Source organism: Rhinolophus ferrumequinum, chromosome 21, assembly GCF_004115265.2.
Source record: "Rhinolophus ferrumequinum isolate MPI-CBG mRhiFer1 chromosome 21, mRhiFer1_v1.p, whole genome shotgun sequence".
Taxonomy (NCBI): Eukaryota; Metazoa; Chordata; class Mammalia; order Chiroptera; family Rhinolophidae; genus Rhinolophus; species Rhinolophus ferrumequinum.
Window position 1 is genome coordinate 42,281,290 of NC_046304.1, and position 23,704 is coordinate 42,304,993.

General features: G+C 42.1%; 1 protein-coding gene across 4 annotated transcripts in view; it reads left to right on the plus strand.

The window, feature by feature from the left end:
* MAP3K3 (mitogen-activated protein kinase kinase kinase 3) overlaps positions 1-23,704 on the plus strand; it is a 57,229-nt gene that overhangs the window by 16,788 nt on the left and 16,737 nt on the right. For all 4 annotated transcript variants that reach the window (XM_033090494.1, XM_033090497.1, XM_033090493.1 and 1 more), the window contains 4 exons: positions 3,085-3,125; positions 7,274-7,373; positions 11,151-11,264; positions 17,891-18,011. In XM_033090494.1, the coding sequence (XP_032946385.1) occupies positions 3,085-3,125; positions 7,274-7,373; positions 11,151-11,264; positions 17,891-18,011 (376 nt within the window). The remainder of the gene's footprint in view (positions 1-3,084; positions 3,126-7,273; positions 7,374-11,150; positions 11,265-17,890; positions 18,012-23,704) is intronic.

The following is a 23,704-nucleotide window of genomic DNA, read 5'->3' on the forward strand; positions in this document are numbered from 1 at the left end:
ACTAAGTTTTGACTAATAGAATAGTGCTTCGATTATGGCCTATCATGAATGAATTTAGTTCCTTCAGTCCCACAAAGGGACTGATGAGATTCCTTCATAGGTGCGTCTAAATATAATGTTGCCCAGTTTAAGAATGAGAGCTGTTATTAGGTGTTTTTTATTGCTACAAAATTACATAAAAATCGGTAGAGGGGAAAAAAAAATCTAAGGACATCTGAATAAACTGTGGACTTAGTTATACATCATTATTGATTAATCATAACAAAAACAAATGTGCCATACTAATGTAAGATGTTAATAATAGGGAAAACTGTGTGGAGGACAGGTATGTGGGTATTCTATCCAAAAATGGAATCTATTAATTAAAAAAAAATGTGAGAGCTACACCAAGGTGTGCTGGGCTGTGAGCAGGAGGAGGTGAAAGGATGTGTAACTAACCTGCAGGGACAGACAGGACCGCAAACTGGGGTAAGCGCTGGGACTACTCCAGAGCCAGCTGTGGAACTAGAGATAGTGGGGAAGCTGGAGACGGCATGTCTCAGGCCCCATGCTTCGGAGGCCTCTTGCCTTGGTAACTCTTTAGCATTTCAGGGAAGGAGAAAAAGAAAGAAGACAGTGAAAAAACTGCTGTCAACTCTTAAAAACCTTGAATCTACATGATAACTTCCACTGCGGCAGCACCTCCCGGCCTTTCTCCTGCGCGCACACACACACACACACACGTACACACACCCACCTCTTCACCCACCCACCTCTTCACCCACCTGCCTCTTCACCCAACGCAGACCAGGCGGGGTACACTGCCTTCCTGATTTGCTGCCTCTGTCATAGCTTGCTGCATGATTGGACCAGTCTCCTGGTCCTGACTCCGTTGTATTACCCCAGAAATGGGGAGCTTTCTCTCTCCTCCAGGAGTTCCAAAAAGTAGTATCACAAAAGATCCTTGATTGTTTTCTTCTTTCAGTGCTCTCATTGAGGCCCTGCATCTGTAAGGAAAATAACCTCCTTTGCCTGTGCAATGCTTAAGTTATAGCATACCATGGTAGTTAAGAGCTGGGTTTCCATGGTTCGATTCCTGGCTCTTCTTTTACAAGCATCATGACCTTGAGCAAACTTATTTAACCTCATTGTAACTCAATTTCTTCTGTAAAATAGGGATAATAATAGTACCTGTTGTGAGGATGAGTCTAATTGATACATTTAACATGCTTAGAGCAAGTCTTAGTACGTGGTATATGCCAATAAATGTTAGTTATTGTCATATATTATTCATGAATAAAGCGGTCCATATGTTAGATTAAGGAATGAGAGGTCTATGTCAGGGCTGCATTTTGAAGAGTTGTCACATCACAAACCTGTTCTTCAGGGAAACTTTGCTCTCCACTGTTTAGTAGGTGAACTTTTCAGGGACACTAAGCTCTGAGCATGTTACCTTGTCTTTAAAATAATGGGTTAGAGGATGGTAAACTTATATTTTAACTCAGTGATTCTCAAAGTGTGGTCTAGGGACTTCTAGGAGGTTCCCAAGACCCTTTCAGGGGTCCATGAAGCCAAAACTAATTTCATAATCATGCTAAAATCTTACTTGCCCTTTTCACCCTCATTCTTTTAAGAATGTACAGTAGAATTTTCCAGAGATTACATGATACATACTATCACAACAGATCGAAGCAGAAGCTGATCTGAGAATCCAGCTGTCTCCTATTAAGCCATGCATTGAAAAGATTTGCATTTTTTCACTAAACTTTTAAAAACATAGCTATTTTTTATAAAAAATGTATTTATGTTAGCTTGTAATGTTTTTAAATTATTTTTAAATGGGTAAAATAAATTTAAATTTTCTCAATTTTAATTTCTAATATGACAAATATCAGTGGATATAATCTACATAAACAAAAGCTCTTTGGGGTCCTCAAATATTTATAGAGTGTAAATTAGAATTATTTGTCCAGTTCAGTGGACTGGAAAAGAATTCTAGCCCCCTCATCTCTTGGGAAAAGGAAGTCCTTTATGTACCCATCCTACCTTTGAAACGCTCTCCCTTTTCTGTCATCTGTCTGCTCTGTGTTCCTCATCTTCAGATCTCTGAAACCCTCTCCTTTCTTCCAAGCCACAGTCTTAATTTGTCTTCCTCAGTATAATTAATTTGCATTCACTGACTATGAACTTTCTCCTCCATCTCTATTATTTGTTAGTTTCCTGACAATCTTACTTTTCTTTTTCTTCCATACCTGTTTTTTTCTTCTGCAATATCTCTTCCTTTTCCCTGTTATATTTAGCTCCCTCAAGCTGTTTGCTCTTTACAATATCTCTTCCTCCTTGATTTGACATTCTAAAACTTCTGTTTCCTCTTATTTCTGTTTTTTACACTCAACTCTGTTCTCCAAGTAATCAATGTACTTAACAAATATGGTTAAGTACAAATATTATGTACCATTCCCTTTGATTGTTACTGGGGGTACAGAAATAAGAGAGACGTGATCCCTGTCTTCCCAGAGTTTATAGGCTATCCTTGGTAATCATTTCGGATAAAGCTGGGGGCAGTTTCAAGGTGGTTTGTCCAGGATCCCACTTTATCCCCACTGGGGTTAACCTTGAGAGGATCATGGAAATCAATAGTAGCAGCAACCATTTATTGCATGTCTACTGTGTATCAGGTATTTTATTTACATAGCAAGTCTGCAAATATGTTTAGCCCCACTCTACAGATGGAAAAACTAGACTCGGGATATGTAACTTGCTTATGGTCATATAGCTAGGAAGTATCAGTACTAAGATTTCTGTTCAGTCACTTCAGCCAAGAAAGAAAGGTATCCTGGCTAGAAGGTTATATGGAGGGATAAGATGTCAGAGCATAGCAACTAAGCCGGAGAAGCCACCTAGGGATCTTGTCCCCAGAGCTTTGTTGCCCCTGAGGTTAGAACTGGAAGGCTCCAGCTCATTGGGAGGAATGCCTGTGGGGTAGAGAAGTTGGAACAGGAGTGGTCAGGGATGTTTGTTTAACGTTGCTGAAGGACTGCCTGAGGCTTCCCTGGGGGGAACGTGCCAGAGAACCTGCTAACCTGTCTATCGTTCCTTTGGCAGAGTGACGTCAGAATCAAGTTTGAGCACAACGGGGAGAGGCGGTAAGTCTGCCTTCTGATACGTGGTTATGTCTCTGGAGTGACCCCTGTGGGTCACTGGCTGGACGAAGGGGTTGACTGGGCGTAAGGGCAAAGTTTCACTGTGGCCTAGCCTTCCAGTGGAACTTGTTTCTGGTCTTAGAATTGGAAGTCATTACAACTGCTGATGTTTTACTCTTCTGTTCTTGTTCTGCCACTGGGAGGTCTGCCTGTGTGCTAGGGGAGGAAATCGGGACTCCAGCCCTACTCAAAGTCATGGTTTCCAGACATACTGACACTGTCACCTGTGGGCAGTCAGGGACATCAGGGTTTTCCTGTGACGTGGGGCCATTCCCATCCCTGGTAGAATGGCCCTGGCTTTGTCCACAGCAGGGCCCAGGTTGGTGAATTGAAAGTTTTTTTATAATGTCTCTATGTCATGGGAAGCTTCATCAAGTCCCTCAGTTGTGAAGGAGTTCAGATCATTTGAGGACATAGAAAGAGGGAGTTTTTCAGTCTATATTCTGTATCTTACCTTGTTAGGGAAGTGAAAGTAATGTTACAAAACGCTTATGTCCTTTTCTCCATTGTCAGTATTTCGGTTTTTTGTTTTCTTGTAGGAAGGCAAGGTAGACCTCTCAATGGAGAAAAATATGATTCCACTTAATGTCTCAAGTTATTTAAAGAAAAATTTCTGAAAACCGTACAGAACTCTGTATGGGCCCCTGTGTGTGCATATATGTGGCATATGTGTGCATCACTGTCTGTCTCCCACTCTGCCGTTCTCTCCCACCCATTGATACCCCCTTTTTCCCTTTGCTCTGAGCATTTGGAGAGGTGACGAGCATCCCCATGAGGATGAGGTCCTCCTACTTTACAAGTCCCACCAGAGGACCTTAGTGCGTCCAGACATTCTTAGAGCTCGTAGTTCTCTGCTGCCGGCAGCTTTCAGTCCACTTGGAAGCCAGCTCCAAGGAGATCTATGGCTGCTGCTGCCCCTTAAAAAGATTCGTCACAAGCCTGCAAGGTTATCAGAGGCTGCTGGGTGGAAACATTATCCAGAGTGGTCTGCAGAGCCGCAGTCCTGCTGCTGCCATGTGGGTTCTAGGGCTGTTCCAGGCCTGGAAGGAGGAAGGTCTTCTGAGCTCTGTCCCCAGCTGCTCCTCTTGTGTCACGCCTATAGCAAGGAAGTTAAATTGTCACTTCATTGTTGCTGCTTTTCACACTTCTGAGCTGACTGGGTTTTGGAGGGATGGCCAAACTCGGAGCTGCACAGAGTTTTCAGAAGTAGATATGAAATCAAAAGCTCAATTGTGTTGGAGCCTAATTATGCAGTTACGCTCTCCTGAATTCCTGTTCCCAAAGTGGTATGCAGTTACAGTGAGCAGACTTACGCTGAGAAAGTATATGTGTTTAGTTTCAGAGAAGCTGCCAGATCGAAACCACAAATATTTAAGGTGGTCAGGCAGGAATGGCCTTTTGAAGCCCTGAGCAGCAGAGCTTTGGTATCAAGGTTTTGAAAACTGTGCATTCTCTTTTTATGGAGCTGTTTTCAGGAGCCATGGCATTTCACTGTTTGTGTACTATGTGTGGAATTGAGGACTTTATAAAGTTGGTGCAGGGAAGCCAAGTTCAAGCTGCTCTGTGCCAGACAGCTCTGGTTTCATGTATTTCATGTCTTAGGATTTTGTAGAGAATGTTATTGTGGGCTTTCTTTTCTTTTTACAGGGAATATGGGCAGTATCTATCTAAATATTGTAGGCCTTTATAGAATTAAAATTTATAGGAAAAAAGGAAAGCAGTAGTGACTTTTCCCATTCATCTGTGCCAGGTATCTGTTTTGGTGAACTGACTTTCCCTTTGCTTTGGAAGGGTGGGGCCCAGACTCCTGACCCTTCTCCCTGTGAGACACAGGAGGGCAGAAGGGGAGGCCTGTAGATTCGGATCTCCTTCCTTTCGAAACCTTCATGTCTGGACACTGGTGGGGGTAGTGGTCACGGGTGTTAGACCCCTCTTTGAGACACTGGCTTAAAAATGCTTGTGATTCACCGTGATGGCAGCAATTTAGATCTTACCAAATCCGAAGTCCTGGTTTCTGATCTTGACCAGACTTTTGGGCTGCTTTTGGGGGGTTTAGAATGGCTCATCGCCAGCCCAAATACAGCAGAATTATCTCTGCGCCTGCTCTTTTTCTACTAGTGTGCTAGGAATATCTGCTTGGTCTCCTGATATTTTAATCAGAAGGGCTAGCCCCTTTTGGACTGTTGCTGAGGTCCTGATGAAGGGGGTGTGCTTTGTGCTTAGGAATTGATGGAAAGCCATTCTTGCAAAGGCTCTAGAAAACACTCATATCTAGATAACCCATATCTAGATAGCACCCAACAGTATCACTGCTTGGGATGATGATTTAAAGGGAAAAAATAAGGATTACAATATTCCTGCTGGATACAAACTAAAATATTCAGCAATATAGTTTCCAACATTAAAGAAATTATCTGGTCAGATTCCATTAAAAACCAATGGCATAGATTCATTCCTCTTTCCTGTGGTTTATTGCTTCTTCCTCTGGTTATACCACTTGCCCCTGTGGAGGAGCAGGGAAGATGTGAATGAACCACACACTACTTCCTCTCAGCATGGAGGAGGACAAGAGCTGTAGAGACTTCCATGGCCAAGTGCTGTTCCTCCAACACACGCTAGTCAGATTTCACCAGCCTAGGCACACTAAGCGCTGAAGGTGGTTTTAATGTGCATTTCCCCACCACATCAGGCTTCTTTTCATGAGTTTATTAGCCATTCATAACTCTGAATTGTCTCATCATATCCTTTGCCTGTTTTTCTATTTGGTTGTTTGTCTTTTTCCTATTGATTTTTGCAAGTCTTTTCTCCAAGTTTGGTATTTTTTTAAACTTGGTTGATGGTTAATTTTGTCATCAGAAGTTTAAATGTTTGTTGTCAAATCTATCTTTTTTGTCTTCTGTGTTTTATGTCATACCTAGGAACTCCTTGCCCACTTTAATATTTTTAATCCTATATTTTCCTATATATATACATATATATATATATAGATATACATATATATATATGTAGATATATATAGAGAGAGAGAGAGAAAGAGGGAATGTATATGGGTTTATTTCTGATACTCTTTTCTGTTCAGTTTATCTCTTTGCTTATTTTTGTTTAATTATTATTTGTTTCAGACTATTATTTTGGACCCATATGAAATTGCCGCTTTTATACATCAAAATTGTTGACTATCAGCAGTATCATATAGGTCAACCTAATATATTTATTAAAACTTCCTAATGAAAATTTCAAACACACACAAAAGCAGAGAGAATGTTATACAGAACCCCCATGGACCTGTCACCCAGCTTCAACATTATCACATTTTGCCAATCTTGTTTCATCTTTCCCTACTTTTAAGTTGTGCTGTGATATTTAATGACAAATCATTTTAAGACCTCTTTGGACAAGTTCTTACTCTGCCCTCCGTTTATAGAAATTGTTCTTTGAACAGACCTAATGAGTCTCTAGAAAAGCATCAATGTCAACACTACCTACATGTCCACACGTGTTACTGGTCAAGAAAACTGATCAGGCATATAACCAACTCGAGGGGAATTCCTGTGACTCTGTGGTAGGAATTCTCAATTCTGAGGATAATCAGTGTTGAGATTCTTGTGGCATCTCAAAAATGAACAGTGGAAAAAAACCTTTCAAGTCCTGGATGAATCACTGAGGAGTTAAGACCATTTTTTTCAGGACTGCTGCTCCAGTCTCTAGGTTTTTCTTCCTAAAACAGGAGTATTTATAACATAATTTTTAAATCCAGGTGTCCTGCTATGATGCTAAACTGTCCTTGACAGGAAGATCCCAGCTGAAGTGATAGAACAATAGTTGGGACTGAGCAATGCTTGTAGGCACCATTGGCAAACCTGAGAGATGCTCCTAGAAAGAGTGAAAAGATGCAGACAGGTAGATAAGGGAAGAAAAAACAGTAGTGAGAAAGGCAAACTGCGTGCAAAACAAAATCCTGTGTTGAATAGAAAAGGAAGAGATATCACTCAGAAGCCATAGCTTTCTAAACCTTCCATTACAATATATAATTAACGGAAGGTGTAGAAAACTATGGCTTCTAAAAGGAACTGCTTCCTGTTCCTTTTCAGAATCATAGCGTTCAGCCGGCCGGTGAGATACGAAGATGTGGAGCACAAGGTGGCCACAGTGTTTGGGCAGCCTCTTGATCTGCATTACATGAACAACGAGGTAAGGACGTGGTGGATGGTGGGAGGACAGCAGTGGGGGCAGCTGCCTACCCTTCCTCTCTGCTTAACTGAGGATTTCCTAGTTTGTTCCTCTGATATCCTCTGTAGGTTTTCACTTTCTGGAGCCTTTTTTCTTAAGTCCAATAACTCTGGGATTTCTGAGGTCTTTTTACTACGTGGGAGATTGCATAGTTATTTCCATTTCCCCCTGCTCTTTCAGTGCCAGTAGCTCTACTACTCCTGGTAGAATCCGGTACCAGGACCAGGTCTTATATTATCTTCTTCACATTTTGTAGATTATCTTTCTCTTTCCAGCACAGCCTTAACAAGAAGCAGAGGGTTCAGCAGGGGCTGGGGAGGTAGGAAAACCAGTGGGTAGATGCTCTATTAACAGTCATAAATGCTGGATTCTTCTCTCAGAGTTTAACTCCTGATTGTAGCTTGTTTCAAAAGTTAGCACCTGCTCCACTGATTTCCTTGACTCTTCCTCCTGCTTCCCGCCACTTCTGCCCCAACAGTCCTTATTTATTCATACTTTGAATATCACCCAGGAAGGAATTCTTTTGAATGTCATTTACTTGGCTGCTTTCCCAGCTCCAAGAAAGGTACTAGAGACTGCAATCTGCTTAGGCTGGTACTTTGCCTTAGTCTGAAAGGTAATGTGTCTGTGCCTGGTAAAGAACGTGTGTCTGAAGGGAACTGAGTTGGGGGCAAGACAGGAACGCTGGGCAACATGGTAGCTCTTTGAGAGTCAGATCATTACTGTGTAATAAATCTATTTGTTGGTTGAAGAGTTAAGAATTTCCTCCGTAGTTTGGGGCTGAAATCCATAGGGGCTGAGATTTGTTGGCTAAAAACTCCCTGGTCCCTTCATACAAAATATACAACTACAATTGGATATACTACTAAATAGCTAACAAAAATAAGACCACCTGATCTTTTGTTTTTTGGATAAATTTTAGAAATATAGCAAGTTTGGAAAATAAACTCCTAATTCTAATAGTTAATAAATAACACAGATATAATACAGATGTAAGTATTTTAAAGTACGTAAACTAACACACTTTAAATATGAGATATGAGAACCCCCAAAATATAAATGTCAAATCCACTGAAGTTTAAAAAATTACAGCTCAAGCTTCAGTGATTTGCATAAGACAGTAAGGCTAAAGTCAGCTAGCTAATCAGCACAAAAGAAGGTGTATTTTAGTTAGTGAAGACTTTTCTGGATGGTTTAGTACTTGTTTCTCTTTCCGTTAATATTTCCGTTAAGAATTCCAGATGTCCCAAAATCCATTTCAAACTCTTATGCCAACAAAGTCATTGCCCAGAATGTTGGGTATTCTTTTATTCAAGTGTTTATGCAGATATTAATTCTAAAACCAAATATAAATAATTGTTATTATTTTAAGTTGTGCATATCTTTTCATACTCTGCTAATGTCAGTTACCAAGAGTTAACTAATATATATTTTATTAATTTAAAACCGCTCAGCCCCCTTTTTCTTCTTTGCCCTCTAAACTCTGCCCTAATTAAAATTAGCATTTTCAGGATTTGAGAACCACAAATGAGAAATCTGTTGAGGTTTTATTTATGTTTATATTTTTGTAATAATAGTTTTATTGAGATATAATTCACCTACCATAAAATTTACCCTTTCAAACTGTACAATTGAGTGCTTTTTGTATATACTATATATACTGTAGAGTTGTGTAACCGACACCACTATCTAATTCCAGAACTTGTGTTAGTAGTCACGTCCCATTCCCCCCTCTCCCAGCCCCTACTCTCTCTGTCTCACTGGACTTGCCTGTTCTGAACATTCATATACTAAATGGAATCGTACAATATGTGGCCTTTTGTGTTTGGCTTCTTTCACTAAGCATAATGTTTTCAAGGTTCATCCATGTTGTAGCAGATGTCAGAACTTCATTCCTGTTTATGGTTGAATAATATTCCTTTATATGGATGTACTACATTTTGTGTATCCATTCATCTGTTGATGGATGCCTGAGGAGTTTTCACTTTTTAGCTATTATAAATAATGCTGCTATGAACATTTGTATCCAAATTTTTATATGAATATATGTTTTCAGTTCTCTAGAGTATATACCTAGGGGTAGAATTATGGGCCTCATGATAACTATGTTTCGCTTTGGAAGGAACTGCCCAACTTTCCCATATCGCCTGCACCATTTTATATTCCTACGAGCCATGTATAACGTTTACGGTTTCTCCACATCCTCAACATTTGTTATTTTCGGGGGATTTTTTTTTTTTTTTTTTTTTTTTTTTTTTTAATTATAGCCATCCTAGTTAGTGTGAAATGGTATCTCATTGCGATTTTGATTTGCATTTCCCTAATGACTAGTGATTGAACATCTTTTCAGCCATTTGAATACCTTCTTTGGACAAATATCTATTCAAATCCTTTGTCCATTTAAAAAATTGGATTATTTGTTCTTTTATTGTTAAATTGTAAGAGGTTTTTTTTTATATGTATTCTGGATACTAGACCTTTATCATACATTTGCAAAATTTTAGCTGTTTTTTTAAAGTTAAAACCTACTCCAGTAATTTCTTTACCCACCCACCCCCCCACACACACATGCACAATAGTCCTTATTTATTCCTACTTTGAGTGTTACCCAGGAAGCAGTTCTTTTATAATTTGATATGATTTGCAAAATTTTCCTGCCATTCCATGGGTTGTTTGGAGATTTTATTTTAAATACTATTCTTAACTATTTGGTTTTTTCCTGGCCTGGGATATAGAGTTCTCATCTCTTTGTTTTACGAATTGGGGACTAAAGAAATTAATTGGACTTTTGCATGATTTTGCGTTTGCCACAAATGTATAAGATCTGACATTTGCTGGTTCCTAGGCAAAGCATTCTTTTACATCTTTTAATACTAAGTACTCATAATGTCCTCTGCTTTTAACAGTGAATGAGACTTACCTGTACACTCAAGGACTTCCTCTTTAATATTTCAGTGGAATGAAAATGGAGGAGGTATTTTGGGGTTCTAGTCACTGATTTTTACCTTTAAACATTAAGATATTAAACCCTGCTATGTGGTCTAAATTTGTGCTCTTATTTGAGTAACAGTTTTTACCCCCCCACCTCCCCATGCCCGCCGCTCCACCTGTGCCTTTTCTGCTTGTTCTGTTGATGTCAGCACAGGATAGGGGAAGACATGATTCTGCTATTTAATTTGGGAAGAAATATATGGACTATAACTGTTTGGGATTTGATGCTTTGGAGTCAAGGGTGTTTTTAGAGAGGAAGCTCTTTTCAGAAAATACATCGAAACAAAGTACTGATGTGTGCTTCAGCATGGATGAACTCAAAAACGTTAAGCGAAAGAGGGTAGATGCACAAGAATGTGTATGAATTGAATATGTATGAACATTGTATGGTTCCATTTACATGAAGTGTCCAGAAAAGGCAAATCTATAGAGACAGAAAGTAGACTAGTGGTTGCCTAGGGCTAGAGGTAGAAGGGGAAATGACTACAAATGGGCACAAGAGGTCTTTCTCGGAGCAATGGAAATGCTTTTAAATTGTGGTGTTGGTTGCAAAAGTCTGTAAATTTACTAAAAATTATTGAATTGTACACATAAAGAAAAGAAAAAGAAAATATCTCTATGGGGTCTTTTAAAATCCCATAGTCTCCAATGCGATTGTTTTCTTCCAAACTTACTTTAATTTTTTATTTTGCTTTTACAAACTAAAGACCTTTTTATGATTTCCTTTTTCTGTGCCGTGTATCACAGCTTTCCATCCTGCTGAAGAACCAAGATGATCTTGATAAAGCAATTGACATTTTGGATAGAAGCTCAAGCATGAAAAGCCTTAGGATATTGCTGCTGTCCCAGGACAGAAACCATGTAAGTAGCCCTGTCATGTCCTGGCAGCATAAGACAGAGCTGCTGGCCTTCAGGAATTGGACTTGCTTCCTTGACAGAATTCTGTGTTGCTCAGCCACTACTAACGTGAAAACTTATGCGTGACCCAGCCCACTGTGTCAGTGGCCAGCTAGTCGTCTGCATTTGATTTTACTGCCAAGCCAGATCATCAGTGTTAAAGTTGCAGCTGAAGGTTACTTGGCTTATGATGTGGGAGAAAGGCAAACATTTCATGATAAAAGATAAATTTCTTTTTCTCTATATTCATGTTCTCTCAATTAGATTTGGACCCCAACAAGAGAGATTTGATTAGCGTGGGGGTGCTGATAAGCAAAGGCTGTCAAGGATTCGAGACTGTCATGCTTTGTAAACCCAGCTCCCACAACTCCTTAGCAACTGTGTCTTTTCCTTGGGACACATGTAGGAAACAAGCTTTTCTTCTGTTGCTTGGAAAAAAGGCCATGGGGCTGGAGGGCCCCTTGTAAATTACCAGCGTCTGCCTTACCAATGGCAGGCAGTCTGAGGAATTCTGTCTTGTGCAGATTCCTCTCCTAAAGGGCACCTGGGGGCCTGCATTCCACAAGAATGCTTGTCAACTGGGTCTGTTTTCTAATCACTGATTCCTCTACCCGTTTGCTTCAGACACGTTCCTGAAGGTTTTTTGGCACTCTTTCCTTTCCTTATGCTTGAAGACAGCCAACTATAGACAGCTGACAGTGCTGCATGAGAGCTATGGATGCTAGGACCGAGTGGAGATGGAATGGTGCTCATGCTCCGTTTACTGTTAAAGAGACTCATGGGGTTGGGCTGCCCTGTTGATTAGGAGAAGGCACAGGAGAATGCAGTTGGGGAGCCTTAGCTTATGCTAAGAAGACATTTTCTCATATTACAGAAGTGTCCTTCTGCATGAGGATTGGTCTTCTCTACCCCAAATGTGTCTTCTTGCTGGATATGTTTTGAGAAGTATTCTGAAGTAAAAGATATACTTTATTATTTCATTTCTGTTTAACTTACTCACCTGTTCCTTACCATCTTTCCTTATTGCCTATCATAGAAGATCTGAATTTAGCCTAGCATCCAGGGCTTATCCCCCGCTACCCCAGTCTCATCTTTCCACATCCTTCAGCATACTCATCCCATTCTGCCATTCTTCCTTCTTCCTCTCAACCAGACCATGAATATTACCTTTCTTTTTTTTTAGGATCTAGCATGAATTACCTACTATAATTTTGGTCAGTATTTTTGGCTAAGGCTGTTTTGATTATTCCCTGTTCCTTTAGTCACTGGAAATAATTTGCACACTAGTTTATAGGTTACTTAGTAATTGCCCTTTAGTTATTGCATATTTGTAAGTTTTACCCCAAAATATTATATAAATATTATATAAATTTACCCCTCGGAAGCAGGAGCTTTGTCTTATTGTTTTGGAGTCCCTTCCCCACCCATCCTCTTAAGAAAACATAGTGAATGCTTCTGGAACTTTTAGCAAGAGTCACACAGAGATCATAATATTCAGCAAACCCCTTCCTTACAGAAGAAGCTGGAATTGGGGTTTGGTTTAATGATGTGATTGCTTTTCTGGGAGCTAGCTCCCCAGATGGTGATCTCTCGACTCCTCTGATGAGAAGGTATAGACAACTGGTTCTTTGCATCTGCTTTCCCATTTATTAAAGGGTGCACCAGACTACAGGTAACTACTGCAACACCCAGAGCTGTTTGAAAGATGATCACCATACATATTGATTAATTGATTTTTACATATTCCTCCAGTCTTTGGCCATATGTATACATACTTTAAGTGTTGTCATGGTATTTGGCCAATTTTCTTAATTACTTTTTCACTTAAATTGTCATACACATTTTTCTACGTTAATGTGTAATCTTCATAATTATAATTTATAATTTATAAGGATGCATAATTCCCTTCATTGTGTATACCATAATTTAATTAGATAACCATTTTTGCTACTGTTGGGACACTTAGGCTGCTCCTATTTTTTGCCTTTATAAAGATGTACATTTAAGACTTAACAGTGATAATGGTAGTCCTTCCTTGGGAATTTCCTCAACTACACTTGAAGTTTCTTAATAAACAGCTATCATGATCTAAAATCGCTATGTGCTCAGGAATCCTACCTCTAGAACAATGCTTCTCTGTGATGAAATATCAGTTTTGTTCTTCTGATTTCCAATCTGTCATGGATCAATTCTTTTAAAAAAAAAAAAACTGAAAAATATAATGAAAAAATAAACTAGAGACATACAAAACACAAGCCCACAGTTTTTATTGTTAGATTCAATAGACATACAGTCACTCTGCCAAATTGCTGTAGAAGTTTTTACACAGTTACTCTGCATGTTTGTGCTTAGCTGGTTGAGGACTGTACCCCGCAGGCTGTGGCCTGGTCCCTGCCTGCCAAGACACTGGAAGTTCACTGCTCCAAGATACATACCGTGTTTCCTCGAAAATAAGACCGGGTCTTATATTAATTTTTGCTCCAAAAGACGCATTAGGGCTTATGTTCAGGGGATGGCATCCTGAAAATTCAGGCTAGGGCTTATTTCCGGTTAGGTCTTATTTTCGGGGAAACACGGTATTGCCCTGGTCTTCATCTCCTGCTGAGGACTGTCAGCCACTTTGTTTCTCTACTTAGTTTCCTCTATTTTTAGCAGTCTTGCCTCATCTGCCTTTTGTTACCACCTGTACCTTTACTTCCCTTCTTATTTCTGTTTTTAAATGTGCTATCTCTTTCTTCTCTCAGGGTTCCTTTTCTACTGATTTTTCTATGACAGCTTCTAATTTTCCCTCTGTCTTCATCTGTCATCAAGGTACAGAGTCATACCCTCCACTCCACCTGACAAGGCCATGTCTCAGACCTCAGTATTGTTCTTACCCGAGAACTCCTGGATTTGGTAATCATAGAACCTCCCCTTAATCTGAAGAGCCTCTTTCTCTGTAGCCATGCTGTCTACTGCCATTTTAAGGTACTTATTGTCTCCTTCAGTAGTTCTGGCTGCCCTAGACCTCTGCCTTGGGCCATCACCTCTTAGCTTATTCTTATTAAAGATTTCTCTAAACGTGTACATCTAACTCTTAATTTAGCTTTCTGCTCTTGACCTTCTATGACTCTCTAGACCCAAGTCTCCACTTTCACAAAGTAATCTCAAACTTAACATTCTTTTGTCTCTTGTATCTGTATACAATAAAAACTAAATACCCAAGCACCTTAAATTGAGTATGGCGTTTTGTTTTGTTACCTCAGATTCTTTCTAACAAAAATAAACTATCTATCCAAATTTTGCCCACTTCCCAAATTTCTCATGAATGAATTTGACACTATCTTGTCTACTATTTAAGTTCAAGACATCACGGATAATCTAAAGGGTAATTCTTTTCAGTCTTCCAAAAGTAATGGGGAAAGTTCAGGAAGATAGAACAAAACTTAATGTATCTCATTCAGTTTTGGCTACTTTTGAGGGGTCCAGGGTAGGCATCCATTATCATCAGTCTACACCTGGGGAAACTGAGACTTAAGAGTGACTTGCCTTGGGTGAGGCAGTAAATAGTGACAGAGCTGATCTAGAATCTAGATATCCTGACTTGTAGTACAGTCAGGATGGTAACCTATCAGTTACCATCTAGAAAGGGATCTTGGAATAATTGTAGTCCTCGGGAAACCTCACTCAGGTTCCTCCACAGCTCATTAGAAGCAGGACAGAAAATGTCATGCTGCCTATGAGAAAAACTTGTGAACTGTGTCATTATAAGCTGTGTCATTATATTCCCTAAGCTCAAAAAATAACTGAACTTGGAAAGGTTAAAGAGAAGCCAAATTTTTAAGGGGTTGAGGTCACTTTTATATGTAAATAGCCTAAAAAAGCCAGGAACTCTTTAGTCAGGAAAGACAGCCTAAGCATATATTTAATTAAAGTCTGCAAAGCATTGAAGAATAGAGATAATAAAAACAAGATTTATTCATCTAATCTAAATTTGGATGAGCTCCTTGAATATTGATGGTAAAGAACATAGCACAGAACGAAAGAAAATAAGAATTTGTATATAGGGTGTAAACATGGCCTCCATTATTCAAGTTGTACAGCTTCAAAACAGATTTTTTTAAAGGTTTTTAATAAATTCATGGGTGTTAAAGCTGTAAATTTATTAAACAACCTGGATGCTTCCACAACTCTCATATCTTCCATGTAAATGTCTCTTGGTCTTAGTCTTCCATGTAAATGTCTCTTGGTGCCACCATTGAGGCAGAGGACTGGTGAGACCCAGGGTGCCATTTCTCGGCTCCTGTTCGCATGCACCTAAGTAGAGCGCACACACACACACACACACACACATACACACGCACGCTTCACCCCTCCCCCCATACATAGTTGAACCCACTTGTTCCTTTTGTCTAGTAAAACCAAATATTTTAATCAAGATAATTTGTGGGTTGACCTCTTTCTGCTGATTTCCCAGCTTCCACTCACAGCAGTCTCTATGCATGTGGTTCCCTGGTAATGTTTCGTGTTGTTTGTGTCAGCCACACACACCACTACCCACAGAGGCCTTCAGTGAGGTTATCATTGAATATTCAAATGCCACCTTCTATTTGCTATCTTTAGAATGTTCTGCTAGCTACATACTTCATACCTGTTGGCTCTCTTTTCACTGTACTATAGCCCCCTTTTATTTTTCCTAGTCCCACCTTCCTCCTTCCTCTCCTTCCCACTTCTAAGTCTTGTTCAGGATTCCCTGAATCCTTACATCAACTTTTTTGTTTACCATGCCATTCTCTTTTATCTCCTTAAATCATGGTTGTCAAAGTTGGCTGAATATTTCAAACACTTGGGGACATTTAAAATATACCAATCTTTGGACCCCATCCCCAGAGATTCTGTTAGAAGTTGGTCTGAGGTGTCAGAAGCCCCACCGGCCGTGCTAAGGGGTGGCTGGGGTAGAGCAACATTGCCTTAAATTGAAGCACAATTCCCCGCTGAAGACCTTGCTGCTCAAAGTGAGGTCTGTTTGCCAGTGGCGGCAGCAGCATCACCTAGAAGCTTGATGGAAATGCAGATTCTCAACCCCATCCTAGACCTACTGTACCAGAGTGCATTGAACAGGTCCCAAGTGATTGTGTGCCTGCTTTGAAACCTTTACTGATTTCCCTTCATCTGTTTTCCAAGTTGTTGCCACAACTTCAGCCTTTAAAAAAACAAAACACTATACCGTGCTGGCTGTGAAACCTATTTTCCCGTCTCAGCTTTTAGATCTTAAAGTTGAGGGTTAAGAGTATATGTTCTTCGGTACATTTCTAATTTGAGCTGCCAAGATGTATGTGTAAGGCCCTGTGTCTCCGCAGTTGTCCTCGGGGTGTCATCGTGCAGCTCTTCTTCTGACTGCAGGGCCGTGGCCTTTCCTTGCCCTTCACTGGCCTGCTTCCCCACTATGTGGCTTTGACTGTTTTTTCCTCTCTGACTCTCAGCGGAGAGCTATTGCACATTGGAGGCTTCAGCAAGAACATTCACTTCCTCTTGGTTTTGACTTCCCGTTAGAGCAAGACAGTTTGTCAAGACAGCCCTGCGTGTGATAAAGTCTGGCATGGGGAGACTAGAGGACGCTGCTTGGCAGCTGAACTCACCCCCGGGAGCGGGAAGCCTTTTTCCTGGAGGACAGGATATAGTGTGTTTAGGTCGGACTTTTTGTTTTTTTTCTTGTGGGAGGTAAAAAATAGAGAAGCAAGTAGAAACTTTGACCCAAATTATTTATAAATCCCCAGTTCCCATTCCCACTGTCAGTAGTGCTCTGGATATTTGTAAGTACCTCCTGACATTACTTGCTCATCTCCAAGCTTTAGTTTTCAGCTTTCTCAGTGTAAGGGCCTCCTTTTATTGCTTTGTATTCTCTCTAGGGCTCACCTGGGGGCTCGGCTGGGTCAATACAGAAGTGGGGATAGAGGTGGTAAGGCTGCTTACCCTGTGCTGAGGTGCTTGACCTCCAGCAGAGTGGTCCTGTGATAGCTTTTCCCAGATGAACCCAGTCCTGAGATGGTTCCTATGTAAACACCAGTAATAGGAAGCAGCTGGATCTTCTTACCTTAATTTTCAGGGAGTGATTATGGTTGGGGAAGAAGCAGCCTATCAAGCTACTTTTAAAAATACTTATTTATCAACCAGAATTTTGTTGGGCAGGGAGGTTGCCATCATTCTCTGTTCTGACCCCCACTCAGCAGGTGATTTCGCTGCTGAAATAATTTCCTGCTATTCTTCCCAAATTCTCTGGAGAATTTTATGAGAGGGTATTTACAACCCTTTTCTGTTTGGCAGATTAGTAGAGGAATGCCTGTTATTCCTCTGCGTCTAGGTCATCATCGCCTGTTAAATGGGGGCATTGGGTCTCGGTGCTCATATGTCGGTGAAACCGTAAGACTAATTGAGCAAACAGTGATTTTCTAAGACAGATTGAGGAGTACGATTTGGGGGAAATATGGGTGGCTTGTGCATTGAGAGCATGAAGGCAGCTGAGAGCATGGGGAGTCCTGGGGAAGGAGAAGGGAGCTTTTCTCAGCCTGCCTGCTTAAAGATAGCCCGGCCTTTTTCCTCTTATCTTGCAGACCAGTTCCTCTCCTCATTCCGGGGTGTCCAGGCAGGTGCGGATTAAAGCTTCCCAGTCTGCAGGAGATATAAATACCATCTACCAGCCCTCAGAGACCAGAAGCAGGCATCTCTCTGTCAGTGAGTATTTTGTTCCTCTCATTTAATTTATCTTCCCATTTTTTAAAAAAATAATTATTAATTAAAAAACAATCATCAATCATTACTGACTGCTGCTTTGCACAGGATAATCCTTTATGCCTTATTTGGGGAGAAGGGGTAAAGAAATGACTAGGGTGGTAGCCTCGGGAAGCTTACACTATAATGATGTGATGCTGTAAACATCCCTGAAAAACTGACCTCTTCAAACATCTGCTTGAAGACCTCTAGTGGCGGTGTACCTCATTTTTGAGAATTCTTTCCCCAAAGGACTGTGGACTATGGAGTTAGGAATCAGGTCCAAGTCTGAGTTTTGACCTCACACCTCTTGTGTATGATTCCTGAGGTATCCCTATGCTTCAGGGAAGATGCTGACCAGTGAAACTCCTGAAGAGTCAAAGCAGGCTGTCTGGGAAGGACAGGAGACTGTTGACACGGTACTCAGCTGGCCAGCTGGGGAGAAAGCTACATGGCTGCTGCCAGGCCGCCAAAGGAAAGGAAGCTAAATTAGGTCCATGTATCACACCAGCTAATGCCCTGTGCTCTGGATCTCGTTTCCCAGAGTCTGAGGGAAAAGCCCATTTCTTGAATTGTGGGATTTGTGCAAGGGGGAAACCTGGCTGTATCGAACATTTGTGTTGAGCCTGCTGCCCTAACGTTGCTGACACTGAGACCCCTGCTGCCGCTAGGAAGCCAAGTTCTCTCCGTCCAGGTCGAATTGCATCAGACTGAACTGCTTTCTGAAGATCTTGAGCTGAGCTCGGGGAGGTCTGAGCATCAGTCCTGTCACTGAGCTTGTCTGAACGATAAGCCTCCTGCGCGAGCAGCAGGAAGAATGTGCTCCCGAGGCACTGAATTTGCCTCACAGTAATTTCTGGAACCCAAGCAAGCACTGGTAGTATTGCCAGCTGAAAGTCTGGTGATGAGTTTCATATTTTTCTAACATTGTGGCTAATAGGTGGCTGTTTTCCATAAGCTGGTTGAAGAGAGAGAGCCCGCACCCCAGCAAGGGGACCCTGTCCAGAGTATCTCTGGCCCCGGAGAGAGGGGCTGGGAGTGCAGCATCGTTCATTTATGGAGCAGCAGAGAGGACCGACGTGGGGCAGTGACTGGGCCTCCTGCTCCTAAGCAAGTGCCTGTGTTTTGTGTGTGGAGGCAGGAGCTCATTGCGGGGCCATTGCTGTAGGGAGTCATGGATGGAATTCTTGTCTGAGAATGCTGAGGGATGAGATTGCTACAAAGTAGTTCCTGTTTATCTAGAGAGTGGGCAGCACAGCTTCTCAGCACAGGTGGATCCTGGGTTCCTTCATTCAGCAAGCATCATGTACCAACCATTGGGCTGGGATAAACGCTACTGTGAAGGCTCGTGGAAGGCCAAGGATAGTGTCGGAGCCCAGGGGAGGCAGGCGGTCACCAACTCTGCCCAGGACTTTGGAGGACAGCTGTCACAGAAGAGGGATCACAGAGCTGACACACAAAGCAAGACCTACTGAGCCTAAAGTAGAGATGTATATTCCAGGTTCAGGAAAGAACACTTGCCAGGCACAATCACAAAAGAAGGTGGTGTGGGATCCAAGAACCCAGGTGGTTTGGAGTGGTGGATGTGACGAGAGAAGTGGGCACAGCCTGCCAGCCTTTGTACTGAGCCGAGAAATGGCGGAGATGATTTCCAACGGGAATGACCTGGGAAATGGGAAATTCATTCTGGGGAGGAGCTGTCTGCGCTGGAGTCTTCAAGATTGTGGAGGAATTCCATAGGCGAGGATGAGGGGAGAGGGCTTTTCAACTATTTGCCTGTGGAGATTGGCTGATGAATTTGGAGAAATAGAAAAGGTGAGAAAGGATGCCTGGGCCACTTTCTGAGGAGCCTTTAGGGCACTGGGGCTTGTTTGGTAGGCATTGGGAAACCGTGGAAAATGTTGATGCCTTATACCTGTCTCCATTATAGTGCTTGCAACATCTTGTTATCCCTCTCCCTGTCAAACTGCATTTTCATTCATTCATTCAAGAAATAATTAACAAAATATCTATTGTGTGCTAGAAATGTGGGAAGCAAAAAAGACACGGCTCCTGTCCCTATGGCCCTTCCAGGCCTGTGCGAAGACAGACATTTACTTGTCATGATGTGATTAATGTATAATAATTATAGGCTGTGACTAAAAGGTGTGTGGTGCTGGGAGCACGTGTAACGGAGGGATGGGACGTGATTTGGGGGCCAGGCATGAAGGAGAGTTATGCAGAGGAGATACAGGGAAGAGAGTTGCAGGCAGGGACAGCCTGATGGCAGGGACAGCATAGTGTGCCTAAGGAACAGAAAGAAGCCCTGAGGCCTGGCGAGTGAGAACCAGCCGCAGGCTGATGAGCTGAGCGCTGAGACCGGGAGCAGGGCAGAGCCTTACGGAATATGACGAAGATTTTGATCCTTATGTTGAAAGCAGTGAAAATCCACTTTAGGGTTTTTAAGTGAATAGGAATGGGTGACATGACATAATCACATTTGTATTTTGAAAAGATTTCTCCAGCTACAGTGTGGAGAACAGATGGGACAGGGGGTGGGGGCAAGAATGGATCCAAGGGAACTAAATAAGGCTGATGCAGTGGGCCAGGTAAAAAAAGGAAGTTTGGATTAAGCTAGTGACCGTAGTGATGAGAGGGAGGAGCAGGTGGATTTGAGACATTTAGAAGGTAAAACTGACAGAACAGGGCATTGTGGTAGTTCTTAAAGTATGGTCTGGGGATTCCAGGTTGGTCCTGAGGTCCTTTCAGGAGATCTGCGAAGTCAAAACTGATTTCATAATAATACTAAGATATGATCTGCCTTTTCACTCATTCTCTCAGTTTTCCATGAGGTTACATGCCTGAGGTGATATCATTGCTCTGATGGTTAATAGAGTGTGTGCCTGTGTATTACTATGTTTTAAAAATTTCTGAGCTTTAATTTCTAATACCGTGAATATCAATTGATGTAACCCACATAAATAAAAGCTCTTAGTGTCCTCAATTTTTAAAGTGTAAAAGGGTTCTAAGACCAAAAGGTTTAAGAACCACTATGGTATTGGACTGAATTTGTAGGTGTTGAGAAAGCAGAAGATAAGTTACTGCTTTATGGATCTGGGTAAGTGGCACTGCCTTTCACCCAGACAGCAATGCTAGAAGAGAGCCTGGTTTCAGGTGCTGAGAAGGGGCAGAGCTGAGGTTTTAGACAGGTTGAATTGAAGGTGCCTCTGAGACAGCTAAGAGGAGATATCAAATGGGCTGTTAGATACACAGGTTTCTGGCTCATAGGGGAGAAAATCAGGGGTCAGGAAAAAATTGGAAATTGTCAAGGTGAAGCCCTGGTCCCAGATGAGGGTACCTTAAGGAGACTGAGAGAGAAGAGAAGAGGGCCTAGGACGGAGCCTTAGGAACCCAGACCCCTATTGGCCAATTAGAGGAGGATGAGCCTGTAAAGGTCACAAGAAAGGAGAGACCAGAGCAGTAGGAAGGAAAGGAGGCTTTACATGGTACCAGCCAAGTTATAAAGGATAGATCATCAAGGGTAAGACATAAACTTGTCCTTTTCATCCACAACTGTCTGAGTGCTTGCTGTATTGGTACAGGGTAAGGCCTCTGGAAGCAGAAGGAAACGAGAGGAGTCAGGGTTAAAGCAGGAGAGGGTAGGAGAAGTCCTAGCAGTAGAAATGAAGTTGAGGTCAAAGGAGAAGCTTAGTGATTCAACCTCCCACCACGGGGGGCGGGGGGGATATGTTCTTTTCCCTCCTCTTCCACCAACATCAACATACCTGTGAGTTTTTAATGAGCGACTGACACACAGGTCGTTCAGCTCCCACTGCAACATTTTCAGTGGTGAGGGAGTGCAAGGTAGCTCAGTGCAGTTTTAGACAGCTTTGTTTATTTGAAGTTCTTCCTTATTTTGAATTGAAAATCTGCCTTCTCTCACTTTACCCATTGACTTTCTAGTACTGCTCTCTTGAGCAACAGATAACATCTTTCATATGACAGTTTCTCAAATATTTGAAACCAGCTATCATGTTCACCTTTTGTTTTTGACATCAGAATACACATACTTTGAATTCCAATTTTTTTCCAGCCAGAGTTAGTCTGTTAAACTAGTTCATGCTAAAACCTAAAAAAAAAACCCCAAACAAAAAAGTTACTAAGTAATGAGTTAACCCAAAAGAGAACCCCTTGTGGGGAGGTCTCCACATAAGGCAGACGAGTTTCCCTATGTGAAGATGCTCTTTCTCATATCTTTGCTTATGGAAATTTTACCTACCTTTGAAGCTGAGTTCAAGCCCCTTTTCTTCCATTAAACATGGGTGCCCTTCAACCGTGTGGCTAGCCAAGCCTCAACTAGAGGACTTATCCCTGTCAGATTCTCACTCCCGTTTGGTCTAGGGCGGCTCAAGTGCCTTGGCCTCTGTTTTACTCCATCTTGCTCCTGGTCTTGCCGCTGCCCCCCACAGTGAGGGCAGCCAGATTGCAACCTCTGAGGAATGGGTAGCGATGGATTGAGGCAGTCCGTTCTTTCAAGGAGTTTGTCCATGAAAGAAAAAAAGAGGTGGGATAGTGACTTACGGGAGTGACAGAAGAAATAAGCTCAGCCTATTTTTCGGCTAGAGGTCTGAGCAGGTTTAGAAGGGAGGCACAAACACCGCTGAAAGGAACATTCAAGGTGGTGAAGAGGGAATCCTGGGGGAACTGACTCCCGCTGGTGAGGAACTGGGAGGGCTTAATGGCTTGGCAAGGAGGAGGGGTGCCCTCTTCCTCTCAGGAGAGGAGGACAAATTCAGGCAAAGGAATAAAAGGAATGTTGAAAGAATGGGATGACTTACAGTGACACGAGACAAGAAGGCGTGGAGAGCTGTGCACGGTGCAAACTCCAGTCCTGATACAGATTTGAAGAGTGGAACCCGGGGCTGCAGAGGCAGTGACCATGCACAGGGAACAGTGGTCAGCTTCCTTCACTGCTACAGTTTCTTACTCCTTCTTGTTATAAATTCTCCTGTGATACTAGATGATACCAGAAACTGTTTAGTGGCGGCAGCAACTTCAAAATAAAATGAGAATTTTGAAAGTTAAAACACATGGGCTGTTCCCAGGGTCTTATGGAATGAAAACGTTGAGAAGCTCTGTTCTGCACTGACGGTCTGGTGTGAGCGTATTGGGAAATAATGGTTAAGCTTTTCCGTTGAGGAAGAAAAAATGATTTGATTCCCCACCATCTCATCTGCACCCCAGAGAGAATAGGGCTTAGAGAAAATAGTTGATGGCCAAAAAAAGCTATCTCTTTGTACTTGCAGTGACCTGCCCGTTAACACTGACCCGCAGCCCTAGAACTCCCTGCGGAGGCAACTTCCTGACTGCATCAGCTTCCTGACAGGAGTCTCCTATGAGAAGGGCTAGAATCTGAGAGTCTGTCTTTCAGCTTTGAGTCCGAGCACAGAGCAAAAGAACCATCCATGTCCTAGAGTGAGAACTCTGCTCCGACTCTGCCACCCTGGCTTGAGGCCAGCAAGGGGTTGTGTGCCCCGGAGGAAGGTGGACCGCTGGCAGCTTAGACCCCTGGCGCTCTCCTTACGCGTAGAACGCCTTCCTGGGAAGCTGTGGGCCACTCTGAGCACAGGACGACCACTCTGTTCTTCTGCTTCAGCTGGTGCTAAGATGGGACCCCT